We start from the raw sequence: 27,923 nt of genomic DNA, 5'->3' as shown, positions 1-27,923 counted from the left end.
TTAGTCTTAATAATTCATTTTAAAAATGCAAATGTGGTGTGCTGGAGTCTGACAATCTAATAGAAACACCCAGGATAAAAAAAGCCGTTGTGTTGATATAAAAAGCAAAAGCTACGTGTTTGCAATTGAAAAGTGCGTGGGAGGTGTTTAGCAGTTACGAGAAAGTGAAAGTGAAAGAATTTTTCCTCTGCGATCAGACCAGTGTGACGGCTTGTTCCCATAGGGTTGTTCCGCTCAGAAGAATCAGTTCTGCGCTGCACTTCAGCTGAGACAGAAGATTTGAAGATGGGTAAGAATGCTAACATGCATGCTAACCATACACAACATATGTCAATTAACAACCGAAATCTACAAGGTAACATTTATTGTAATTTATTTTCATTTTCGTTTCATCAACTGGTGTGACGATTTTAAAATACCCTACATCTGGCACAGTTTCAATCCTGGCTGGCAGCATCAGCCACTGAAGGTTTGGTCAATTAGAGAAGACCGTCCTCTTTATGCACAAATAGTCCTTCATAGCTCTATCTATTAACAGCCTCATATGTAGCTGCCTTGGCCATATATGGCAATATGGGCTGCAAACAAAGGTCTACTTTCGATTTTCGATTTGCAATGTCAACTCGAAACTTTAGAAGCGTTTGACCGATTCACAAAACCTGTCTGAAGGATTTGTTCACGAATCGGACTGAATTATTACGAGGGCGTCGCCAGTCGTCAACAACTCAACAGTCAACAAGCCGGGTCTCTGCAATGCAGTGTCTGCATGTGGTTTAAAGGTGCAGTCAGTCGACTGTTGATATTTGAAATCGACTGTATTGTCCACATAAAATAACCCCCCAAACAGCTTTCAATATCAAACAAAAATAATTATTTATCATCATCAAGTCCATCATGTAGGCCTATATTAATTGTCAATCATCAGAGATAAACCACTTAAAAGTAGTTTTTAACAATTCCATGTATTTGTTTTTATTTTTTTGTTATGGGTCAGATAGGGGTCTGACTGAAAATAACTTACAATTCTGCAAAAAAAAAAAAAACATAAAAAAAATAAATAAACAGTGTCTGTCCTTTGAAAAATGAGAGATGTCAGTTGTCAGTGTATCTGTGGCAAGTTCACATTGTTTGACTTTAAAAAAATCACTGTGTGAACTGGTACCGACTATTTTGATTGTTCAATCTGTGTAACAGTGCCTTTTAGAATTAGAATACTATTCATAATAAAGCATACTAAAATTAAAACTGAAATGCCAAATCAATATGCTCATGTTAGAAATTAAGGCTTCGCACCCCTTCTCATTACCCTTCATGGAACTTAGAGCTTGAAGCTCATTCTGTGTCACTTTGTGTGTCATGTTCCTGTTTAGGAGAAAAAATGGAAGTTGATAGCAACAGTAAGTTCTGTTAAAATTTATTTTATTTTATTTTCCTTCATAAAAAAAAAAGAATTCAATTAATATGATATAAATATTAATTTATGTAAGTCCACATTTTTCTCTTTTTTTCTCAACACAGATGAGTTCAAGATAGTTGTGTCTGAGGAAGCTCAATCAGGTGGCACCATTCTGTGTAAGCTGTCTCCTGAAATCAGTGCTGTTGACATGGAGATCAGGTGGTTTAAGGAGACAGACTGTGTTTGTTTCTATAAGAATAAACGGTTGATAGAGGGGGTGAACTTTGGGGGAGCGAGACTACCCAAGGAGGAGCTGGAGAGAGGAAATGTGTCTTTACAACTAAAGAAATTGGATGTTGGTGATTACCTGTGTCAGGTCACCAGTAAAGACAGAACAGAGGAGATAACAGTAAGAATTGGTGAGTGTTTCATATAACCTCATTCTACATCAGCTCTAATCTGTCAGAATGAACTGAAATCTAGAGGATTGCCAAGTGTTGGTTTGTCATGAGACCTATTGATCGAATGTATTTTTAAGATCAGCCCTATACGCACATTACGCAAGTTGCGTAGGGCCCCGCCTCCCCCTCGTATCAAAGTGCGTCAATAGACCTTATTCAGAGCAGTGCCATGACAGGTATGAATGTGAGGGATAAACTTGCCGTGTTTCCAATGGCATCCGCTGTAAAAAGCTGTATAAAGCTCCTAGATTTGTTCTAGCTCCTACAATTTTCCACAGTTTAAATGTCGGGAGTTTTTTGTCAACTGAAATTTCTTGGAAAGATATTTTTCCAGTGTTTCATTAGCAGAACAATCCAAAAACACATTAAATAACAGTACAGCCAATTGAAGAGATACATGTATGTCCCTCACAGCCTCGCTTTCATTACCATTAAAAGTCAAAGATGGCGCTGCTGTTAATAAGGTCTATCAAAGTTTACAACATCAATGAGAAAATTAAGTGGAACTATCCTTCTGGTCAAGAAGAGAGAGAGAGAGAAAAAAACACAATGAGAGTGAATTGCGGGAATAGCAATCAGGACTAATTCTCTCCTCTCCAAGTTTGATGTTGGCAAAGAACAGTTAAGTTGATGTGCTTCTCTCTCTCTCTAGTAGTCTGTCTGTCTGTCTGTCTAGCCTAGCTGGGCAGTGCATCTTTTGTCTTTCTGTCTTGCTTGCTAATGCCGGCCACTTCCAGGGCTGTGTTCTGTGACTTTGTGCCTGACAAAAAAGTGAAATACAATTATTTATTACTTTTAATAAACGACAAAGGGCAACGGTGTTTGTTTATAAACTGCAGCTTGGAAAAGATAACCGCGTCGCGCGTAACATGCGTTCATATGCGCGGGCACGAAATGAAACACGACCTTTCCAGCAAAACATCTGTGGGGACCAGACAATATGGGCGTGATGGCACTCCTCATTATGCGCATATACTTTTTTAAAAAAGACAATGATTATCTAGACTCCAAGTCAGTTCAGTCACAACTCTGCAATAAAGCAAGATAGAAAGCAATGTATTGACATTGACTATTGATTTATTGGCTATATTGCATTTAAAATGTTGATTGGCTGGACATACTGAACTGGGCCCGGTTTCCCAAAGCGTTCTTATCTCTAAGTAGTTCTTAACCTATTCCTTAACCTCTCTCTTAACCTTATGGGACGGTTCCCGAAACGTTCGTACGCTAAGTAGGCCTATATCTTTTGTAAGTCACACTTTTGTAAGGTTGGTCTGGACCATTCGTAGCTCTCTCTTAGCGTTGTTGCAGGTCTAAATGAATATAATTCTGAAGTTTTAATACACCCAGACAGTATTAAATTAGGCTAATTCAAGTGTTTTCATACAAAGAATAAAATTGTCATTACACTGATTGTTGTTAGATTTTTAATTATATTATTATACAATATTATTAATTGAATTAAAACGCTCTTTTAAAGGCCAGTGAAAGCATAGGCTACTGTCAGTTAAGTCCTATTCGGACGCTAATAGTTTCTCATGGGCTCGTCCGGTATTTTAAACATTTATAGGGGTAAGTCGGTGATTTTAGTGCCGTCCGAATCCATAATATCAGTGTTTTTCTCACCCAATCCGCGTAAAAATCCCTGGCCAAATTAGTACCTTCTGCTTTTTGACAAACAGGTCGTGTGGTAATTTAATTGCCGTCTGAATCCACATCTCCGAGTTTACAAGAGATTCAAAATTCACGGTTTAGATCCTTTTTGATCACTGCCGAGCACCGTACGCAAGATGTAAACTTTTATTACTGAAATGCTGTAAAGTATTTACACAAGAACAATATTTCATCGCAGCTCCACCTCAGCGAACAAAAATGGGAAAGAAAAGGCGGCACGTAAATTTTTGAAAAGGTTATTGTGGCAGCAATAGGCTATTTACAATTTTATGTAGGCTACGCTTTTATAGGCTATTATAGTTTGAATTATTTTTTATAATATCCAATAATCATAATAAATTGAAATTTCAACTATTTCTGAAGTGCTTCTTTTATAAAGATGACCGCTTTTTCACATAAACAGCCCCTGCACGAGAGAATAATTGATTCTCGAGCCATCGATTTCAAACAATTCAGCACCATCGCCACGGACAGCGCCGGGTAACGTCCCACGTAAGAAGGTATATCTTTTAAGCAGCTTCCTAAGGTATAGTTCGGGGAACACGCTTAGGAAAATAAACAAATTTGGTAAGATATATCTTTCGAGTCTTCTTAGCAGGCTAAGAGTGAGCGTTATCGGGAAACCGGGCCCTGGTCAATATGGATGTACATCCCTCAGTAAATAATAACCATCAAGTATCAAGTATTGCTTTTATCATTTAAAACACAGTGGCATGCTATGGCAAGCCATTTTAGCTTTTATTCATTCACAGGATGCATTTTTGATATCAATAATTAAATTTTGTACTATTTAAAATGTGAATGCTTGATATTAAGAATGTACTTTTTGTAGTAACAATGTCTATTTCTGATATCAGGAATTACATTTTCATTAGTACTAGTTAAAGAAGGGAGGATTGTAGTGGGAGCACTGGGGTGTCAGGTGTGACTGTGTGGCAATGGCAAATGGTTTACATGGCTCATCATGGGTCAGGTAGGAGGGCCCCTTAACAGGATTTTGCTTAGGGCCCCAGGGAGGCCAGGATCGGCACAATTTAAGACCAATGTGCCCAAAAAAACATTAATAAACCATCCAATGACATGGCATTTTTTTCTGATTACTCTATTACTTTAAATGTTTCATTGTGATTTCACTGTGTCTCAGCTGTGACTCATGAAGATCAGACTGTGCTGCCACAAACAACCAGACTATGTTCCGAAAAGGTAACAGAAATAATATACTACATTTTACTTTAAATACAGTGTTTTTATTACAATATTTGTATACATGAATACAGATTTTTTTTTCCTTAGTATTTATGAAACAAATATAAATAATTGAAATGAGGTTTTATTTAACAAAGTTCGGGAGGAGCAGGTTCAGATAATTAACCAAATTATGCACAGCTGGAGATTAATCAGTAATCAACTCAATGACAGAGTATAAATTCACAGCAGACCTATCTCTGTTCATTGAAAGTTTGTCAGCATCCCTCCTCCACCCCATCTCCTCACTTCCAGTTCCATCTACACTTCCAGTTCCATCTACACTTCCAGTTCCATCTACACTTACCAACTGGGGGGAGTACTTTGGGTTCGGGCCTAACTCCGAGCTCGGAGCCCTCCCCCCGGACAGCACGCCAAATACGCATAAACTTATTGTATTAATTATATGTAGATGTGAACTCGTGAAGTACTTGTTTTTAAAAGTACTTGAGTATCAAGAGTACAAGAGTACATTTTCTAAATATTGCATTACTACTGCCACAGTGCTTACATTGGTAAACACAGCAAACACTTGAGGCGAAAACTATCATTAACTTGTTCAGAAAATTGAAATAGTCTGGCGAGGTGGGGCCACGGGTTGGCACATTCCCGGGATGGACCTGCTGCGTCTTCATCCATTGTTTCGTCCATGGTTTCGTCTCTTATCTAAATCTGACCATGGAGTTGACTTTGGCGGAAAGCTGAAGGTGATTGCTGATAGGCTGTCCCAATCAGTGGCGCCTGCACAATCCAATCACGTTTGAGAGGGAAACAACAAATTGAGGGTTTCCGAGATTTTTTTTTAGAATAAGTAACGGGTACTCACGGTTATGGATAGAAATGTAGCGGAGTAAAGAGTACAATATTTGCCTCTCAAATGTACTTGAGTAAAGTCATGAGTACTCCCCAAAAATGATACTCGAGTAAAGTACAGATCCCTCAAAATTGTACTTAAGTACTGTACTCAAGTAAATGTACTCCGTTACTGTCCAGCTCTGGCCATTTGTCTGTATGGGCCATATGACTGTGGGCCATTTGGTTCACACCTTTACAGACACTGTTTTAAGTTGATTAAATCTAAGTCACAATGTAGATGAATCTGATGACAGACACTGTTTTCAGTTTATTAAATCTAAGTCACAATGTAGATGATTCTGATGACTGAAAATACAAAATCTTTCAGGCAGTACCCTTAAAGAGGCAACTTTGTATCTTATCTACAGCTAAAAGGTGCATATTAGTAAATTAGTGTAATGGTATGCCATGAGCCTTTGAGGGGTAAATCAGGTACAAAGATGTACCTTTAAGGGTATTTAACACGCTTGTTGCACCTCTGAAGGTAAGGTCGTTGCACATTTTTTTCTAAGAGTGTTGGATCATCAAACCAAGTGGAATTTGATTACTCACTTGTATAGTTGTCAGATTATATTCTTACTATATTCAACACTACTTGTATCATCAACCTAAACGGTCATATGAGTATTTCACACAGTTTATATTTGATAAAAGGTTGTTGGACAATGTTCTTTTCTTCAACAGATCGACAAAGAATGGACTTATAAGGAGAGAATGAAAATGGCAAATTCTGCTTTATTAGCAGGTAAGATCTGTTTGGACTAATATCATATTTTTTTGTCAATGATCATGACAGACACAAGGAACTCATTAGACTCCATCTGAAAAACAATAACAAAGCTTAAAGTAGTTTGACAAGAGGACTCTTGATTTATTCAATACAGAATAAATAAAATGTGGTTATCTTGTATATATGAACACTTTTTAAGGATATAATATGCTTGATTTTTTTTTAATCGGGAATTGTGTGTATAGTTTTCTATAATCTAGAAAAAATAGATGCACAGAAAGAAGATCAGCAGACAGAGAAACAGGCACAGACTGAGGAGAACGACAGTGAGAGACTCCCAGTGAAAACAATGAAAGGTATGGAAACCAGTAAACCAGAGGAACAGGAAACCAAACCAGAAAATAAAATAACAGATCAGAAAGTTCTGTTCAAATAAAAAATTACTGGACAATGGTGGGTGTTTGTCACATTTATAGTTTGTCAGGATACATCGAAATAAATCCTTTTTATGTATTCCAAAGTTAAATCTTTACATGCATATCCACATGAGTAGATAACAAACAATGTTGCAATTCATCACACATTCCAGAATGTATTTATCATATCTGCTAGAAACATACTGTCAGTTTAAGAACAATCATTAGAGTAGGTAGATCTCAACATAATCCAAGATGGCGGGATGTATGGTCTGATGTGTGTTTGTCCTCTTATCTATACTCATTTGTTTGCTTTTATGCTCATATATGGAGTACATTTTTTTGCAGATTCTATGATTGAGCTCTTTGGTTTTTAGATGAAATAATTTTTTATTGGATTATGGACTACTTTGCTGCAGAAAAGCTTCCAACTCCAGGCTCTACTTGGATCCTGAGGCCCTGTTAGCCTCTCTAGGCCCTAGCAGTCCAGCTACCATCTCTAGGCTCCAGGCCCTAGCAGCCCAGCTACCATCTCCAGGCTCTGCTTGGATACTGAGGCCCTCCTAGCCTCTCCAGGCCTTAGCAGCCCAGCTTCCATCTCCAGGCTCTACTTGGATACTGAGGCCCTCCTAGCCTCTCCAGGCCTTAGCAGCCCAGCTTCCATCTCCAGGCTCTACTTGGATCCTGAGGCTCTGTTAGCCTCTCCAGGCCCTAGCAGCCCAGCTACTGTCTCTAGGCTCTGTTTGGATCCTAAGGCCCTGCTAGCCTTTCCAGGCTTTACTTGGATCTTGAGGTTCTGCTAGCTTCTCTAGGCCCTAGCAGCCCAGCTAACATCTCCAGGCTCTGCGTGGATCCTGAGGCCCTGTCAGCTCCTCCTGGTTTTGCTAACATCTTCTGCTAACATGGCTCTTCTCTTAATGCTGCTTTGTTCATTGTTTGTGCAGAATCTAAGATCAAGTGATTTATGCTGGGTGAGTACATCTTACAACATTTGTGGCTCTTTGGACATAGCCTATGGATTCAACTGTTCAGCCTTTGTGCATTCCCCTCAAATGCCAAAAGAGTTGGCAGAGGACTTAAATTTAGCCTGGTTTTTACCCAGAGATATTCTTCAGCTTCAAAATCTTTTGATTTTAAATGACTATTTTGCATTTGATGGCAGACATTACTGGGACTCTCATTTTAAAGACTCTACACATTTCATACTGATGGTAAACAGAGATGGTTCATATTTTTATTGCTGCTTTTATCTGGCAATGTGCAGCCAAATCCAGGCCCTGAGTTGCAGTGTATTCCATTGCCATCTGATGTGAAATCCATGTCTGGTTTGAGTGTAATTCACCTTAATGTTCGCAGTTTGTTACCCAAAATGGATCTGCTTAGAATTTGGGTGAATTTAACAGATGCAGATATTGTTGTGCTATCTGTAACCTGGCTGACAAAATCAATCACTGATATGGATATTGGAATGGGTGGTTATAACGTGTTTCGTGCTGACAGACCAAAGAAGGGTGGTGGGGTTGCTATTTATGTCAAATCTAAATTTAATGTGATGTTAGTCTATTCAGAATCAATTGGTAAGCAGCTGGAATTTTTGGCAGTGAAGGTGGAGTTGGCCAAGGGCCTTTATGTTACTGTTGTTGGGTGTTATAGGCCTCCTTCTGCCTTGAGTACTGCATTGCAGACTCTTATTCAACTCCTATCCAGACTGGACTACTCTGAAATTATTTTAGCAGGTGATCTAAACTGGGACTGGCTGAAACCTTGTTCAGATGAATTTAAGTCATTTTGTGATTCTGTCAATTTTACACAGTTAATCAATTCTCCCACTCGTTTAAATCTTAAGTGCCATGATAAATCCACCTTAATTGATTTAATTTTGACTAATGTCCCGCACAAATTTTCTGCTGTTGGTGTTTTTTGCAATGACCTAAGTGACCACTGTGTTGTTGCTGCTGTAAGGAATACTAAGATGCCTAAATGTAAACCTCGCGTAATATGTAAGAGGAATCTCAAAAAATTTAATGAACAGGGCTTTTGCCATGATTTGTTTAATTGTAATTGGAGTAGAATAGAGCTGATTCCCGATGTGGAGTCACCCTGGATTTTTTTCCGGGATAGTTTTTTGCAAGTAATAAATAGACACGCCCCACTAAAGAGATTCAGAGTTAAGGGGCGGGACAATCCCTGGTTTTCCTCTGAGCTTGGAGATATTCTTCATGACCGCAATTTAGCTTGGGCCAAAGCAAGAAAAACGGGCTCTTCGTCTGATTGGCTTGTTTTTAGGCAGTTAAGAAATAAATGTTCTTCTTTTATTAAAAAAGCAAAATCTGACTTTTATCTGTCAGCCACTACTAACACCTTAAATGATCCCAGAAAAATTTGGAAGGCTATAAAATTACTTTCTCTAAACAAAGATAGTATTAATGTTCCTTCTTTTATTATGAAAGAGTCTGTAGTAGTTCATGACAAGCTGGAGATATTGAACCATTTTAATGAGCATTTTATTCAGTCTGGTTCTTTGTTTGACACTGCTTGTCCTTATACTGTGACACCTTGTAGAGATGTACCAGTCTCTACAAGTGTCTTTAATCTCACTCCATTCTTAGTGGCTGACGTTCAAAAAGCCCTAAAAGGGCTGGCTCCTGAAAAACCTCCAGGACCTGATCTTATAGAGCCCTACTTCTTAAAAATAGCTGCTGATTGTGTAGCACAGCCTCTAACGTACCTTTTTAATCTTACTTTAGAGAGCAACACTATTCCTAAAATATGGAAATCTGCATTTGTTTGTCCATTATTGAAAGGGGGTGACCCGTCAAATTTAAATAATTACAGGCCAATTTCTAATTTGTCTGTTTTGGCCAAAACGCTTGAATCCCTGGTGAGTGATCAGATGAAAGACTTCTTGCATGTACAGGACATTTTATCCCCAGTTCAGTCAGGTTTTAGAAAAAAACATAGTACCATCACAGCTGCAATGAAGGTGATAAATGACATCTCTGTCGCTCGTGATAAGAAGCAGCACTGTGCATCACTTTTTATTGATTTGTCAAAAGCTTTTGACACAGTTGATCATGATGTTTTAAAGATTAGGCTTCTTAATTCGGGGTTTTCAGAGAATACTGTCTCTTGGTTCTCAAACTATCTTAGTGACAGAACCCAGTGCATTAAGTATGATGGTGTTCAATCTGGTATTTTACCAATCCTTAAAGGGGTTCCACAAGGCTCTGTGTTAGGCCCTCTTTTATTTACTATTTATATAAATAACCTTAAACAGCATGTGTCTGATGCAAACTTTCATTTTTATGCAGATGACACAGTTATTTACTGCTGTGCACCTTAAACAAGCCATTGCACATTTACAGAATGCCTTCACTGTGGTCCAAAACACTTTGCTACAGCTGAAACTTGTGCTCAATGCAGACAAAACCAAATGTATGCTCTTCACGGGCCCTCGGAATAGACCACTGAATGTTCCCTAAATGATTACTCTTGACGGACGTGAAATACAGACTGTTACAACTTATAAGTATCTTGGTATTGTTATTGATGATTGCCTATCATTTAAGCCTCATGTTCACTGTCTAGTGAGAAAGTTGAGGCTAAAATTGGGTTTTTACTTTCGAAATAAGCTGTGCTTTTCTTTTAATGTTAAAAAACGGTTAGTGGCATCCACTTTTTTATCTGTGCTGGACTATGGTGATATATTATATATGCATTCATCTGCTCAATGCCTTCATATGATTGACGCAGCCTATCATGCATCGCTGAGATTTATTACTAATTGTAAAGCTCGTACTCACCACTGTGAGCTGTACTCTCGTGTAGGGTGGTCTGCTCTGGCCACACAGAGGCTTTGTCATTGGTATACATTTATATATAAGGCTATTCTTGGTGTGCTTCCATCATATTTATGTTCACTTCTTATGAAAAAAAGTGCTGGTCATTACTCTCTCCGTTCTCAGGCTGTTGTCTTGCTTTCTGTCCCACATGTCAGTACTGAGCTGGGTAAAAAGGCCTTTGTTTATTTTGCTCCCTTTACATGGAATTTGTTGCAGAACAACTTAAAACTTAGTAAATTGATTCCTTTGAGTGTTTTTAAGTTAAGAATGAGATGTTTTGAGTTGGACTCCCTTACGTCAATGTTTTTAATTGAGATTTCATTGTAAGTGCATAATTGGCTTTCAAACTGTTTCTATTATTAATTTATGTGTCTTTATTCTCATGTTTTTTGTGTGTATTTGTACGTATGTAATGATGTGATGTAATTCAGCTGCCTATCTTGGCCAGGTCTCCCTTGCAAAAGAGATTTTTAATCTCAATTGGCTTCTCCTGGTTAAATAAAGGATAAAAAAATAAAAATAAAATAGAGTAAATGATAGAAAGACAATGTTACAGATGTCTTCAGTCTTAGTCTTGCCACATGTTAACAGACACAGATTAGCTAGTAATGTAATTTTTATGGGAAAGAAAGAACAGAAACTGTAATGCTGTAATGTATGTCATAATATAAGGTTAAAAGGCTGATACACTGTACATTTGGGTGAAAATGTGGATTTGTATATGTGGAGTCAGAATAGATATGAACTGCATATAAATAACATACGATTTTCTTGTCTCTCTCTTTTTTTTATCTTTTTTTTTTTACTATGCTATTAAATTTTCCAGATGTCAATGTGTGCATATTTCGGACCGGAAAAGCAAAAGCCGCTGAGGAGGAATTTACTGGCATACTGGAAAGGCGAATTCTGAATCTGAGGGAAGTTCGTACAGTGGAAGAGAGTAACATTATTTTGGTTTTCTGTCCTGTTGTTTCCCAAACTGGAACTGATATTGATGAAGCACTTAAAAGATTCAATGGCAAGACAGGTTGTTTGAGTATATTTTCTCTCTATTTTAAGTAATAAATAATGTTTTTATTATTCAGAATATTCTGGACATGAAGTTTTTATCGTGAGGACGTTAGACAAATTTGTCTATTTCCTGAACAGACTCTAAGCTGGTTGTTCTAGTGGTGCTTCATCACACGTTTGACCCAAAGAAATTAGTACCAGACAGCAGCAGATGTGTTAACAGGACAGACATTCTCACAGTGGACTGTCTGTTCTATGAGGAAACAGGATTACTGAAGTGTCAGAAGAATTCAGATGCAATTGACAAAGCTGTGAACTGGTTAAAAGATCAGGTATTTAACAAGATGCAACTTAAAATATGCTCTGAACAATTAAATAAATAAAAAATGTCACTGTTTTCTCAGCAAGCTCATGTTGTAATCGTTCTCTGCAGGGGTGGAAAGCAGGTGTCGAAATATCTCTACGTCAAAGTAGGTTAAAATCACTTTTTAACAGCAAATATAACCTATATGATTTAATCAGTATTATTTATGTTGCTAATCATTTTACCTTATACAAAACCAATATCAAGCAAGGGAAAGCTCACACGAATCAAATAAGGTAAATTTTAAACTGTTACATTTCTCTGGTAAACATCTTATACAGTTTTTATCCAGATACTGTGACTACATTTACCATAAATTGTGTCTGTAGCATGAAGGTGAATTGCAGCAAGTGGTTATGAAGAAGCCGAGAACGGAGAACTACAGTTTTAATACAAGTAAGTTTATCTTATGATGGATTACACAACTGCTTGTTTAGTCACACATTACATTCTTGACTTTTTGATAATAGATCAGAATAACTCATCTTTCAGGACAGCATTCCAGAGACTGGAATTGATTTTTAAAACTGTTGTTATTATCTTGCATTATTTTTATGATCTTATTTGTACATTCCCCTGTTTTACTTGATTCATCCCAATTTATTTTCCAGAGGTCAAAGTGTTCTCCATTTTGGCTGGAAAGACAGATAACTGTGACAAGAAATTTATTGCCAGTCTGGGAAAACGAATTGAGAATCTGAAGGAAGTTGGTAGTGTGGACGAGAGTAACATTATTTTGATTTTCTGCCCAATTGTTTCTCAAACTGGAACTGACATCAAAGCAGCACTGAACAAATTCAATCACTTTACAGGTTATTTGATCATCACACTTTTGTAAAAAAAATATATATATATATATTTTTTTTACTCAAGATTATATATTTTTTAAAGGTGCCCTAGAATTTGAAATTGAATTTATCTTGGCATAGTTAAATAACAAGAGTTCAGTACATGGACATGACATACAGTGAGTTTCAAACACCATTGTTTTCTCCTTCTTATTTAAATCTAGTTTTTGAAAAACACCCCTGAAAAATAGGCGAATCTCCACATAACACCGACTGTGACGCAACAGTCGGGATTATTAATATGTACGCCTCCAAAAATTTGCATGTGCCAGCCCATGTTCAACTTAGTTCAAGGCCAGGCGGATCTGCGCAGCCGAATCATCGTCCGAATAATTTTTCCTCGAGAGACATCATGGCTTGCAAACGAGCGAAGCAGTTGCTCAGTGTTTGGATGTACAAACGAACACAAAGGTATTTTTTTAGTTCCTTCATCCGAGCCTCTGAAGAACCAGTGGGTTATGTGAATGTCTGATGTGTAATTGTTCAAGTTCAGACAGATAATCTTTCTCTCAAAGTCGTTCAGTACTGTTTATGCATCAGTAAATCAAGCCAGTGACTAAACTATGGAGGTATTTTTGGTGCAAAACTACTGGACGCCTGTGACAGTGAAATTTGTAGTTGTAGAGAATAGCCACACATGTGTATCAGTAAATTTGAAGTCACAGAGAGAAATGTTTTAAGAGTTGCAAACTTGTAGACTTTTTTTTATCTTCCACAAACACAACACAACAGTTACACCTTCTCAAATTCTTCATTGCAGGTGCACAAATCCTATTCTACAAATCACAAATTAAGAAACTCATACGCTCACATTTTTGCTACAGTTGCTGCAGTGAATATGGTGCAAAACGCATTTACACACCTGCATAAAAAAATGTGAAGTCACGGAGAAATTTAGCTCATCTGCAAATCAGTATGTGAATTCATCCAATGAGAGATGCACACTTGTAGAATATTTTCTCACAAATGTCTTGTATATTTTTCTAGCACAAACACAAGTACATAACTACAGCTGCTTGAATCTGCTGCGACGAATCTCAAACACTGTTTTTCGCTTTCAAGTGACAAGTTTCGCGCGCTCTCCCTTTTGCACCAAGTGCACCGTGAAATGTGGGGCAAAAGTGAGTTGTGCATCTGTAGAGGCAGTGGGCGGAGCCTACATGAATATTCATGAGTTTCCCGGGCATGCGCGTGGAACTGCTCATTCTAGTTCACGCTCCTCGTTTCTCAGCAGGTTTAATGGATTATTTCAAAAAAGGTAAATATAGTTTCAGCGCGAACTTAAACTACAATTGTGTATCGTTTTGTTAAATTCATAATGTTTTTATTAATTCGTCACTGACTGAATGATTGCTGGCATTCACTTCGTGTAGGCCTATATACAGTAGCTACAGAAAACTTCAACTCGTCGTATAAATTGCACCTTGCGAAGCTTTAAAACTGTGGCTTTTACTAATTGTTATCATTTGTTGATTGCAATTTTTAAATAAACCATCATAAATGTATCTGTGGGCTAACACTTTTTAATATATATATAATATATCCTGGTGTGATTGTTCTTAAATTCTTGTTCGTTTAAATAAGCCAAAATATTTAAGACCAAACTCAAGCATGAATGTGTTGCTTTAATACATACGTACAATTTGGATTAAACAAAATTGTATGGACAAAAGTGGATAAATTACATTTGATACAACTAGGTTACTGTAAATGAGAAACAAAAAAAACACTTAACATTATTTTACAGAATATAATAAGCCACCAATTTGATGTTCTAAAAAAATATTTACAAGCATACTGGCAAAATAATGTAACAATATTATTTTTAATGTTTTGATTGCAAGGTGTGCTTGTGCTGGTTTTGATATAATAATATATACACTGTTCAAAAGTTTGGTATTAGTAAGGTTCTTAGGTAAGGTACCTCTAAGACTACATATTTCTGAAAAACAGTAATATTGTGAAATATTTTTATCAACTGTTTTCTATTTGAATGTTTTTAAAAAAAAATATTGTGATGGCAGAGCTCATTTTACTCTAGATTTCAGTGTCACATGACCCTTCAGAAATCATTCTAATACTGATTTGCTGCTCAATAAACATTTCTGATTATTATCACAGTTGAAAGTGGTTGTGCTGCTTAATGAAGTGTGGAAATTGACCTTGCCTGCTTTAAAAGTATAACATTTCTTAAATCATAGTGATTCCAAACTTTTGTCATGCAAATCTTAAATGCCAGAATGTCATGTTTTAACATTGATCCAACAAAGTTTAAAGGTTTCATTTTCAAGAGTTCAAGTCAGAAGTAGATCATGCATTTGTATCAATGGTCATCATTGTGTATCATCCAGGCACACAGAGCAACACATAAGGTCAAAGAAAGAACATGACAAAGAGAAACATCAGTGTAGGGTGCAAAATGTTTATTTGGACACGGATATGGTTGTGGAGTTATTTCCCAGAGATTTTAGCCAGAGATGACACAGTTGTAAAGCTTCATAAGGTAAGTTATCAGAAGAGCTTAGCAATAAACAAATTAAATGGTAATGGTTCATGTATTTAGGAATATTCTGCTCCTCTGTTGGAAATAAGTGTTGCTGTAATCATTCAGGTGTTCTGGAATTTTTTTATTTTTATTGCAGTGACATTCAACAAATGATAACAAAAGACAGTTTAAAGCATTGCAATGTACAGAGGAAAAGCACAACGAAATGAACGAGTTGAAGTTTGCTGTGCTTTATATAGGCCTACACGAAGTGAATGAATGCCAGCAATCATTTAGTCATTAACGAATGCACAAAACGTGCAAACTAATAAAATCATTATGAACTTTATGAAATGATACACAATTGTAGTTTAAGTTCGCGCTGAAACTATATTTACCTTTTTTGAAATAATCCATTAAACCTGCTGAGAAACGAGGAGCGTGAACTAGAATGAGCAGTTCTACCAGAAAGACTCGAGAGTTATTTCAATAAACCATACATTTATTGACAGCTCAGCAAGCTGATAAACTACAAAGTCATTTGGCGTAGGCCCCGTCCGTAGTGCATAATCCGAGAGTATCGGATCTGCAATTCCTGCCTAAAGATGAAGGCAGGGGCGCAGCCGACCCCCCCTGGGAGGTATGGACGGGACCATCCTGGTGGTGGTGGGGAGGATGGGGGTAATCGTCGCTTCAGTATCTGCGAACTCAAACATGTGTAAGTACCGTGCTTTTATACAGTGAGCATAAGAATATGATTGGATAGAAGTGAAGGCAATAAGTGACGTAGTAATTGAGTCTTCCCAGCAGAACTTATGCTAAAGCTTTCATTTCCACGCGCATGCCCGGGAAACTCATGAATATTCATGTAGGCTCCGCCCACTGCCTCTACAGATGCACAACTCACTTTTGCCCCACATTTCACGGTGCACTTGGTGCAAAAGGGAGAGCGCGCGAAACTTGTCACTTGAAAGCGAAAAACAGTGTTTGAGATTCGTCGCAGCAGATTCAAGCAGCTGTAGTTATGTACTTGTGTTTGTGCTAGAAAAATATACAAGACATTTGTGAGAAAATATTCTACAAGTGTGCAACTCTCATTGGATGAATTCACATACTGATTTAAAGATGAGCTAAATTTCTCCGTGACTTCACATTTTTTTATGCAGGTGTGTAAATGCGTTTTGCACCATATTCACTGCAGCAACTGTAGCAAAAATGTGAGCGTATGAGTTTCTTAATTTGTGATTTGTAGAATAGGATTTGTGCACCTGCAATGAAGAATTTGAGAAGGTGTAACTGTTGTGTTGTGTTTGTGGAAGATAAAAAAAAGTCTACAAGTTTGCAACTCTTAAAACATTTCTCTTTGTGACTTCAAATTTACTGATACACATGTGTGGCTATTCTCTACAACTACAAATTTCACTGTCACAGGCGTCCAGTAGTTTTGCACCAAAAATACCTCCATACTAAACGATCAACTTCACGTCGTTTCTCTCAGTAGGATGAAAATAATCTCACTTAAACTGTGATTAATATACAGATAGCGATCAAAGAACGATCCCTTTCCAGTCGCCCAAGCTGTCAATCACACAGCGCGAGTTTCTGGACACTTGCCAAAACTCGTTATGAAATCAATGACGCTGTTACACTGCACAACGAAGCTCTTACTGTAGGTACATCATGTTTACATTGGTGAAATCATTAGTGAGAGTGCAGAAACTGCGTTGCAATGATAAGATCTTCATTCACGTGATCAACAGGCTTACACTGAAGTCTCACAACAGCCAATCACAGAAGTGGGCGTTTACACTGAAGTCTCACAGCAGACACGCCCCTTCAAACAGAGTGTTCAAATCAAAGGCTAAAATCAGGCTAGGAAAAAATGCCTTTTATTTCTAAATTATAAAAAAACATACTAACATTATAAGGGCACCCCAGGACACATTCTAAAATAATAAAATAATCCATGCAAGGGCACCTTTAAGTATTTCAGATGAATTCATCTTCAATAGATTTGTCTATGTCCTTGAACAGACTCTAAGCTGGTTGTTCTTGTGGTGCTTCATCACACGTTTGACCCAGAGAAAACAGTACTAGACAGCAGCAGATGTGTCAACAGGACAGACATTCTCACAGTGGACCTTCTATTCTATGAGGAAACAGGATTACTGGAGTGTCAGAAGAATTCAGATGCAATTGACAAAGCTGTGAACTGGTTAAAAGATCAGGTATTTAACAAGATGCTCTGAAATGTTCGAACATGTTACTGTTGACTAATTAAGCTCACGTTGCATTTTTTTTTTTTAGGGAAGGAAAATGGGCATCCCAATATCTCCATTTCAAAGTAGGTTAACGTCACTTTTTATCAATAAATAAAACTATAGGCCTATTTAATCTCAAGACATTTTTTGTTGTTGTTGTTCTTTAATATAGAAAATAGGATGCTGCTTATGATTTTAGTTTTTTTCTGCTGTATGTCCTAATTCACAGGAAAACAATAATTGTAAAACTGTTCTTTATTTAAAACAGACCAACGGAGTCGTTCAAGTTGGTTTTCATGGGTAAGAACAAACTCACTTTTGCTTAATACTGAAATTTACTGTCTAAAAAAAATTCTGTAAAACAGATCAAGTATTTCAGAACATACAACAGCTTTCTGAGGTCCTAGTTTGGCTTGAGGAACTGATGTAATTTAATAAATTGTCATTTATAAGATTACATTTTAAATGAACAAAGTAGAACAAATGATTTCACTAAATTAGCTTATTAATTTCAGACACTATATTAACAGATTGTGATTATGACTGAACAAAGACTGTCATAATCAAACTGTCATTATCAATATCTAACTGCACAACAAATCTCTTATTTACGTTGTGTCTACGCTTTGCTTGTTATAATAAGAGGATTTATGAGCGTGTAGAACGTACTCGGTTACTGACGTAACCTCGGTTCTCTCTAGAGAGGGAACGAGTACTGCGTAAGTCTTACGCTAGGGGAAAATCTCTTTTCCGCGAGATACTGAAGCCAAAAATTATCCTTAATTTTGAAATAATGTAAAACGCGTTGCGGCAGCATGCAGACACAGGCGAGACGGCTCGCGCACCTATTGGCTGCCCTGCGGCAACTGCAGCAGCCTTTCGATAAGGCCGTTTCGTGACGTCAGCTCCAATGGGGGCGCTTCGCGCCCAATACGTCACGTCCCGCCAGAATGGGCGTGGCCTAGGGCTATAAATATAGCTTCGAGAGGCTAGCTCACTGTTTTTTCATCGCCGAAGCGAACCAGAGCATGTGCAGGCACGGCAAGATACGCAGTACTCGTTCCCTCTCTAGAGAGAACCGAGGTTACGTGAGTAACCGAGTAAGTTCTCTTACGAGAGGTTCTCTCGTACTGCGTAAGTCTTACGCTAGGGGAACACAGTGTAAAACGCCGTGCATGCTAAGATCCAGCACCAAAGTCCCAAGGGCAAGTGCCCGGGCTTATATAGTACATGATCATAAGGGACTCACAGAGAGCCCAGGAAAGAGTGGCTAGAATAGCATCATTCCTGTAATAATATAACATCCTATAAGGAGCAGTTATACTGATGATGTGTCGTACAGTCAGGGCGACCCCCGGCCTGGACTGACGAATATAGTGGGTCTTACACACTGCCCATAGAGCTGCGCGATCAAACAGCGAGCATTTGCTCAAGCAGTTTCAGTATTCTGGCCCGAACACATCAGGGCAGACAGTACCGATTTTAGACCGAAAGCAGCTTAGCCTGCAAGGCAGGAACCTCTAGGTTATAAAACCTTATAAATGTAGACGGGGAGGCCCAGCCTGCCGCCATACAGATATCTTGCAAGGCAATCCCACTAGACCAAGCCCACGACGAGGCCACGCCTCTCGTGGAGTGTGCTCTGACACCTAATGGGCACTGTAAGCCCTTAGAGGTATAAGCCAGCGCTATAGCATCAACTATCCAACTGGATAGGCTCTGTTTCGACACGGGAAGTCCCTTAGAACGTCCGTAGAGTGAAAACAAAGAGCTGCTCTGTCTGTCTGAAAACAGACGTGCGGGACACATAAGCTCTTAATGCCCTGACTGGGCAAAGGAAGCTTGCGTCTCCTTCCTCGTCAGAGACCGGTAGGGCTGACAGGGAAATGACCTGCGCCCTAAACGGTGTGTTGAGGGATTTTAGAACATAACCGTGCTTAGGTTTGAGTATAACTCTTGAGTCATTAGGCCCAAACTCCATGCACGTCGCGCTTACTGAGAGCGCGTGTAAGTCCCCTATGCGCTTCACTGAAGTGAGAGCCAGAAGAAACACTGTCTTGAAAGACAGGTGTTTAAGATCAATCGTCTGTAAAGGCTCGAATGGGTCACCTTTCATGGCTTCCAGCACTGTAGAAAGGTCCCATACAGGGACTGAGGGAGGTCTGGGAGGATTCAGTCTCTTAGCTCCTCTAAGGAAGCGGATGACTAAATCGTTCCTTCCTACTGACTGACCCAGCGTTGTTTATGAGAACGCTGCTATGGCCGCCACATACACTTTGAGCGTGGAAGGGGTCCTGCCCTTGTCCAACAGCTCTTGTAGGAAGGAGAGAACCTCTGTCACCCCACAGTCTAGGGGCGACACGCCACGAGCTGTGCACCAGCTGGAGAACACTGACCATTTCGAGGAATAGAGACGTCGCGTAGACGGAGCTCTAGCCTGCGTGATCGTGTTTAACACTCCGCTTGGGAGGTCAGCGGGTACCCGTTGATGGCCCAAACATGAAGGGACCACAGCTCTGGACGCGGATGCCAAAACGAGCCCTTGGCCTGAGAGAGGAGGTCCCTCCTCACTGGCACTGGCCATGGGGCAGTGCTTGCTAGCTGCATCAGAACTGGGAACCAGGGTTGGTTTTTCCAGAACGGCGCTACGAGTAGCACTGAGCATCCTTCTCTGATCCGTTCTATCACCTGAGGCAGGAGAGAGACGGGAGGAAAGGCATAGAGCGGGCGGCGGGGCCATACATGAGCCAGCGCGTCCCTGCTCTTGGAGAAAAATTCCAGACAGTGAGCGTTTTCTTGAGACGCGAACAGGTCTACTTCCGCTCTGCCGAATTTCTTCCACAGCAGCTGGACTGTCTGTGGGTGTAGAGGCCACTCGCCTGTCGGAACATTGTTCCTGAACAGTCTGTCCGGTCCTACGTTTAGGAGCCCTGGCACATGTGTTGCTCTCAGCGAGAGCAGGTTGCGCTGAGCCCACACCAGGAGGCGTTCTGTCAGCCTGTGCAGGTTTCGGGACCTGAGGCCGCCCTGGCGATTTATGTAGGACACCACTGACATGTTGTCCGAGCGGACCAGGACATGGTGTCCTTGTATTTGGGGACAAAAACGTGTCAGCGCGTTGTCTACTGCCAACATTTCGAGGCAGCTTATGCAGCTTAAGCTTCTCCCGTTCTGACCATGGCCGAAGAACGGTCTGCCCTTGAGCAGTGCTCCCCATCCCAAGGTGGATGCGTCCGTAGACACTACCTTCACACTCGAGGAAGTCCCCAGGCTTACACCTGATTGGTACAAGTCGTTTGCTTTCCAAGGTTTCAGAGCTGCGATGCATTTCTGATTGACCTTGAGACGAAGCAGACCGGAAGCCCACGCTCGGCGCGGTACTCGCGCTTTCAGCCAGAACTGTAGCGGGCGCATGCGAAGCAAGCCCAGCTGAAGTACTGATGATGCTGAGGCCATGATACCTAGCATCCTCTTAAATTTCTTGAGCGGGACAGATGCGCCGCAGCGGAAAGAGCTCGCTGCATGCTGAATGTCTAGTACGTGCTGTGGTGACAGTCGCGCTATCATAGACAGCGAGTCCAGTTCTGTGCCCAGAAAATATATTATCTGTCTGGGAGACAGAGAACTCTTCGCCCAATTGACTCTGAGACCCAGATTCTCGAGGTGATCGGGCAAAATGGTCCTGTGCTCTATGAGCACCGAGTGAGACTGAGCTAGAATCAGCCAATCGTCCAAGTAGTTCAATACTCGCATGCCCTGTAAGTCTGAGGGGTGCGAGCGCTGCGTCCATGCACATCGTACATGTACGGGGTGCTAGAGACAAGCCGAACGGTAGGACTGAGCACTGATATGCCTGGCCCTCGAAGGCGAATCTCAAATGTCGCCTGTGACGTGACGCTATTTGTATTTTGAAAATATGCGTCTTTCAGATCTATTGACACAAACCAATCTCCTCGGCGAATCTGCGTGAGGATTTTTCTGGTCGTGAGCATTCTGAACTGTCGCTTCGCAAGCACTCTGTTCAGTTGCCTTAGATCTAGTATGGGTCTGAGACCCCCGTCTTTTTTCAGTGCCAGGAAGTATCTGTTGTATAGCCCTCCTTCGCTCTGAGCTTGAGATAAAGGCTCTATGGCCCCTTTGCTCAACAGTTTAAAAATTTCGGCTCGAAGTAGGTGGTGCTACTTCTGTTTTTACTTCTGTTTTTACCTGTTCCTTAATCAAAGGTCACTATCCTTCATTTCATAATTTTGACCCACCAACTGTTCAAGAGGTTCGTAATATTATTTTATCACTTAAAAATGCAGCCCATGGTCATGATGGCATTAAAAGTGTTCTTATTAAAGAGACAATTGATTATATCATTAAACCTCTCACTCATATTCTCTCCCTTTCTCTTAAAACTGGAATTGTTCCTCGGGATTTGAAGGTTGCTAGGGTTATACCAATTTTCAAGACCGGTGACTCCAAGGAATTCGGAAATTATAGGCCAATATCAATTCTTCCGTGTATATCGAAAATCTTGGAAAGACTCGTCTTTTCTAGATTATTTAATCATTTGGATGCTAATAATATTTTATACAAACATCAATATGGTTTTCGGAAGCGACACTCGACTGAGCATGCCCTCATTCAACTTGTGAATTATATTTCTTCAGCTCTTGACAATAAAAAATTTGCTCTTGGAGTCTTCCTGGACCTGAGTAAGGCATTCGATACGGTCAGTCACAATATTTTGATTGCGAAACTTAGCAGATACGGAGTGGAGGATGTTGCCTTGAAATGGTTTAGAAGCTATTTAGCTAATAGAGAGCAATATGTAGACCTGGAAGGCTATACCTCCATGAAGTCACAAATTATGATTGGCGTCCCTCAAGGATCAATTTTGGGGCCTCTTCTATTTTTAATTTATATTAATGATATGGCTATGACTTGTACTAAACTACTCCCAATACTATTTGCTGATGATACAAATCTTGTAGCTTCTCACCAAGACCTTAATATTTTAATTAAAACGGTTAATGAGGAACTATCTTCCATTGTGGAATGGTTTCAATGGAATAAACTTACTCTTAATATAAAAAAATTTAACTTTATGATTTTTTGTAATACTAACAAACATTACCCTATAGAATTATCTAAAATCTTTATAAATAACATTCAAATCGAATTGGTTCAGCATACCAAGTTTTTGGGAGTCATTATAGATAGTGGTCTTAAATGGTCTAACCATATCGACTTTGTATCTAAGAGGTCAGCTAAAATGTTGGGTATATTGAGGAGGGTTTGTCCTTTAGTTCATTTTTCAGCTTTTTTAACCTTATATTATAGTTTTTTGTTCCCATTCATTAATTATTGCAATATTGTCTGGGCAGCTACTTATCCTACTTGCCTTAAGAAATTAATAGTCATACAGAAGAAATATCTTAGATTTATTTCTCATTCAAATAGATATGCACCTTCGGTACCCCTTTATAACAAATTCAAAGTTCTCCCTATTGATAAGGTAAATATTTATCAAACATGCCTATTTATGCATAAGTTTATATATAGGAAACCAGATCTTCCAGATTCCTTTCAGAATTTTTTTATCCCCACTTCACATGTACACTCATATCAAACTAGACACAGCAATAATACTTTACTTTTACCTTACTCACGAACTACAAGACATCAATTTAATATTTCTTATAGAGGTCCTAAGCTCTGGAGTGATTTAAGTCCATCGTTGCGATCAATGTCCTCTTTTTCTGCTTTTAAGAAGCATTTGAAGAGACTACTATTGCCAGCCTGACGCCTTTATGTAGTCCTGTCTAAGTATTGTTTGCTCTTTTTGCGTTTTTACCCAGATTGATAATTTTTTATGTTATTGAATTGTTGCTTTGTATTTTTTTTTTTTTTTTTTTTTTTTTTTCTTCCTGTTGCTTCTGTTGTTTCTTTTTTGCTTAGGCTTTTGCTTTGTTTCGTTTGTTGTTTGTTTGTTTTTGTTTTCATTTTTTTTTAGTGTTTAGTCTGCATGTTTCATGAGCTAATATGAGTAGGAGTGGAACTTTGTACAAGCCTAGACTGGCTTCGTTCCCTCCTTGCATGGTTTTGTACTTGTACTAAACATGTGCTAAACAAATAAACTAAACTAAACTAAACTAAACTGTAGTTTCGACGCGCGTCACATAGTGGCGAGGGCGTTGGCGAAACTGTAGCGAATAGCCTCTTTCTATAATGTCTAGCACCCACTTCAAAACCCACTTGCCCATGCATCTGCACGAATGGCTAGGGGCTGAATGCGGAGCGCGCTCTGGTCGCTCAGCGACAGAGGGGCTTCGGTGTGCTGCAACATAAGCGTCGCGCTTTGAGGCAGGGGGCACGCTGATAACAGCGGGCAGATTGCCCGCGCTCGACTCCTTTGCGGTGGTCAACCGAGAGGGGAGGGCTGGGCGAGTCCCGTAGGACCTGTCATGTCTATGTGTGAATGTGGGCGCGGGATAGCGGGCACATTTACAACACTGAGAGCATTGTCCGCCTGAGCAGAGCGAATGCACGTTGGTTTTGTTTTTACAGAAACCTTGAGATATGCGGAACGTAGTGTTTGTGGGCACTGGGCAGTGGGCACATTTACCACGTTTAATGCGCAATCGATCTGGGTTGATTTCATGTGCGCGAGCCCTGACGGGCTGTGTTTGTGTGTAGGAATGAGCACTGGGCAGTGGGCATTTTGTCTACACTCGTAACACCATCGGCCGTGGCCGGGACACCAGAAAATACACTCTTATGGGATTTATCTGGGTAGCCGTAAAAGCGGCGTTTGTGTGCAGGCAAGCGGGCTGCTTCGCCGACTTGTTTACTGCAGAATACACTGGAACAGTCACATTTACTGAAACTGAACGAGCGAGAAGTTGCCATAGAAACAGAGAGCGTCAACATGCTGGCGTTTGTTTGCAGGCGTGTGTGTATCACAGCAGGCTTGTTCACTGCAATATTGACATTTCCAGTCGTCTGAACTTCAGAGGCGGAAACCATAGAAACAGTGTTTGGGTGCAGGCGAGCGGGTTGTACCACGCGCTCGTTGGCTGCAAAATACACATCTGCAGTCGCCTTTTCAGGGAACTGCCAGAGCGAGCATTGACGGCAAAAAAAAATTCTGCCGGTAGACCCGGGATTCGATCACGGGTCTCTCGCGCGAACACCTGATGATCTACCACTGGACCACAGAGGAAGACACATGGGTATTCAGTTAGCGCGAGTATTATCAGAGAGCGTCACGAAACGGCCTTATCGATAGGCTGCTGCAGTTGCCGCAGGGCAGCCAATAGGCGCGCGAGCCGTCTCGCCTGTGTCTGCATGCTGCCGCAACGCGTTTTACATTATTTCAAAATTAAGGATAATTTTTGGCTTCAGTATCTCGCGGAAAATAGATTTTCCCCTAGCGTAAGACTTACGCAGTACGAGAGAACCTCTCGTAAGAGAACTCAGTATTTTAAGTTCAAAACAGCGAATTTCGCTGAAAGGGGACAAGCTTGCATCCCTATGAGAAAATGTCATGTGTGTCATCTCATTCATTTTTAAAACAAGGTGCTATTTTTTTGTACATCATACGAGTGGAGACTGTAAATTCCCCCCATTACATGTTACTGAAATTTATCAAAAATAACCAATGAAAATAACTGTTCCTTTGTCTCTGGTAAGCACAGTGCTTTAAGTGGGCCGGTACGCGCCGGTACTCAGTACCGCCACTTCCAAATATAGCTCTTGAGCGTACCGCCACCTGTCCGTGGGCCCAGAACGTGCTTTTAGCGTACCGGTACGCTCGTTTGCACATCTGTTTTAATCCTTTGTCTGCGCTGCCGCTTTACTTCACAATGCACGCTTCCTCGTTGTTTATACTTTCGCCTGGCTCCGCAGCGCGAGTCTCCGCAGACTGCGCGCGCAATCCGCGAACCTCCCCAACCGGACAAGGTGTTTATACTTGACGCGCTCGCCGTTGAACTATTCTTTGAAACGATAGGGGCGACTCGAGTAATTGTCCTCTGTCTAAACCATCAGGAATCAGCGGTGAGAAGATGAAAGCTATACACACGTGACAATGTTTATTTTAGTACACCACCACCAATAACACACTACAAACAGAATCGTGTAAAACCCAGTAAACCCTGAGATTATTACTCGTGACAATAAAACAAAATATATGGATATGAGAATGTGTATACAAAATAAATTAACAATATCTTATATTTTCTAATTTCACTAAATATTTCATTAAGTTTCGTGAAGATTTTTACTAAACATGGACCTTTATGTTCATTAAAAATACTTTTTATGCTATTGTATGCTCATTTTTTAAATGTAAGCAACTAATTTAGACTTGCAATTGCAAACTGGGTGCCGGTGTGGTGAGAAGTTCGAGCTCGTTATTTATATTCAGTAGCTCTTTCTACAGTAGCTCTTTCTAAGGGTATTTTTTCAATACCATTTTGCACATTTTATTTATGTTCAGTAGCTCTTTCTAGCTCAAACAAATCCACAAACTAATAAAAGGATTTATTATTTTTTATAAGGTCGTCTGTTGACTGCTGTATATAAAACCCCTTCAGTTGTTGTTACCTCAGGGGAGGAGGGGAGTCAGCAAAAAAAAAAAAAAAAAAAAAAATTTAATAGAGTACCGGCACCTCTTTTGGGCCACTTAAAGCACTGGGTAAGCAAAGAAAAAGATCCATTTGCATGCAATGGACTTATGAGTGGTCTGAGGCTTTTTATTTTATTTATAATCACACTCTACTTCGATAACATGACTTTTGGGAAGAGATTAAGTGCAAACTTTCAAGTACAAAAACGGTCTGGTACAAAAATTCTACTTAGTGAAAACCTGACCAGACAGGCTTCATAATAATATAGTGTGAACTAACAACAGGGGCTGTGTGAGTGGACCAGGTATGTATACAGTATTGTATTTAAATTATACTGTACTGTCTGTTTGGGGTCTTCACTGATGATGAAGGACAGTGAAATGTTCATCTTATTCAGTGGGACACAGAATTAATAATATTTAATAGCAATTAAAGAGTGGCTGCCAAATAAACAGAAATGAAATTTCTAAAGTCTCAAACTTTCTACAGCAGATAAGGTGACCTGATTTTATAGAATAAGTATTACCTATTGCAGACTTTAAACATATATGTTTCAAATGATTAATCGTATATCACAATAACAGTAAAGTCTATGCTTTGTATATTTTAGTGATCTTTAAGGAGTGGGAGTAGAATGAGACTGAAGATAAATACACACCTATCGCTCCATCCACCATTCAGAGAGATCCTGTGCCTCTGAGAGCTACTACTGTACATCCTATGAAAAACTTTTTGACGAAAAGAAAAAAGTTTTATCAGATGTCATTGTCTCATTGTCTTTTGTTGACTTATAGCATGTGCTTAAAGTTGTATTGGCTACAATAGTCCAGTGTATTGACTAGCATTTACAAACCATATATACTGCATAATTCACACATCCTGCTGGTTACTAGTGCATGAAAATAAATAATTATTTGAAATAAATGAGCTGACAATAACTGTACCCTCGCCCCCTTGCTGCTTGGCAAAGCTCTTGAATGACCATCAAACTAATGTTCAGTTCTTCTGTCAATGCAATGCTTTATGTTCATGTAGTGGCAAATATATATAATTTGTTTTAGTTTTTTTGTATTTCATTGAGAGACTTTCATTGAAGTATCTCGGTGGTGTCCATTTTAATATACTGTATTTCATCTGTGTGTTGTATTGAGATTGTATCTGCTAATGTGCATTTCCTCTAAATCTTTGCCTGTAATAATAATAAAAAAAATACTGATCATTAAAAATCACAGTAAATAAGGTGTATAAATGTAAAAATCTGTTTGCATCTTTTGTTTAACTGTGGAAATGTAATTTGTGTATTTATTGTGGTGGTTATAGTAATAATAATAATGTTTAAATTAATAATAGGTAGACCTAAAATGTACAGATATATTCTGACTTGCCATTTTTTAAAAGTTCTTTTATATCATTCTGTTTAGGAGCAGTGCGTGGGTGTAGGTTTGGTTTGCCAATACGAGACGAAATTTGTAATGTAGACAAAAACCAAGCCCATTATTTTATACTTAATACATTCTTGAATGAGACCGTAAATAGGGTGTAATTATTAGACAATTTTAAACCTCTATGCTATGAGACTAATTATGAAATCACAGCTTGAAAAAAAGAATGGTTTTATATTTTACATAGCCTATATTTAAGGCTAAAATCATATTCCAAAATTAATTTTCAAAATCTGACCTTTGATTTTTTTTAGGGTTTCGTCATTCATAACTTT

The 27,923-nt window shown here is 39.3% G+C and overlaps 2 protein-coding genes across 2 annotated transcripts in view; both read left to right on the top strand.

The window, feature by feature from the left end:
* The first annotated feature begins 166 nt into the window (after positions 1-166).
* On the top strand, positions 167-27,092 carry LOC311293283 (uncharacterized protein). Its single transcript, XM_084413437.1, has 16 exons — positions 167-289; positions 1,371-1,397; positions 1,519-1,815; positions 4,676-4,734; positions 6,316-6,376; positions 6,607-6,717; positions 11,446-11,646; positions 11,769-11,962; positions 12,064-12,100; positions 12,202-12,230; positions 12,324-12,390; positions 12,606-12,806; positions 17,362-17,555; positions 17,635-17,671; positions 17,857-17,888; positions 26,817-27,092. Exons 1-16 carry the CDS (start codon positions 286-288, stop codon positions 26,817-26,819), a joined length of 1,554 nt encoding a protein of 517 aa, XP_084269563.1. The 5' UTR covers positions 167-285; the 3' UTR covers positions 26,820-27,092.
* The window catches only part of LOC311293280 (uncharacterized protein), a 59,237-nt gene continuing 37,991 nt past the window's right edge, over positions 6,678-27,923 (top strand). Inside the window, exon 1 of the mRNA XM_084413429.1 lies at positions 6,678-6,814. The gene's annotated coding sequence lies outside the window, so the exon portion shown is untranslated. The remainder of the gene's footprint in view (positions 6,815-27,923) is intronic.

Source organism: Rutilus rutilus, assembly GCF_951802725.1.
Source record: "Rutilus rutilus genome assembly, chromosome: 7".
Lineage (NCBI taxonomy): Eukaryota > Metazoa > Chordata > Actinopteri > Cypriniformes > Leuciscidae > Rutilus > Rutilus rutilus.
The sequence above is the reverse complement of the archived record's forward strand: the minus strand, read 5'-3'. Positions and strand labels throughout refer to the sequence as shown.

What these genes read in the sequence shown, in the direction of transcription:
- LOC311293283 (XM_084413437.1), top strand. An exon ending in CCCAGTGAAAACAATGAAAG is followed by an intron (nt 6,718 to 11,445) that starts GTATGGAAACCA and finishes TAAATTTTCCAG; the next exon opens with ATGTCAATGTGTGCATATTT. An exon ending in CAAATTCAATCACTTTACAG is followed by an intron (nt 12,807 to 17,361) that starts GTTATTTGATCA and finishes GTCCTTGAACAG; the next exon opens with ACTCTAAGCTGGTTGTTCTT.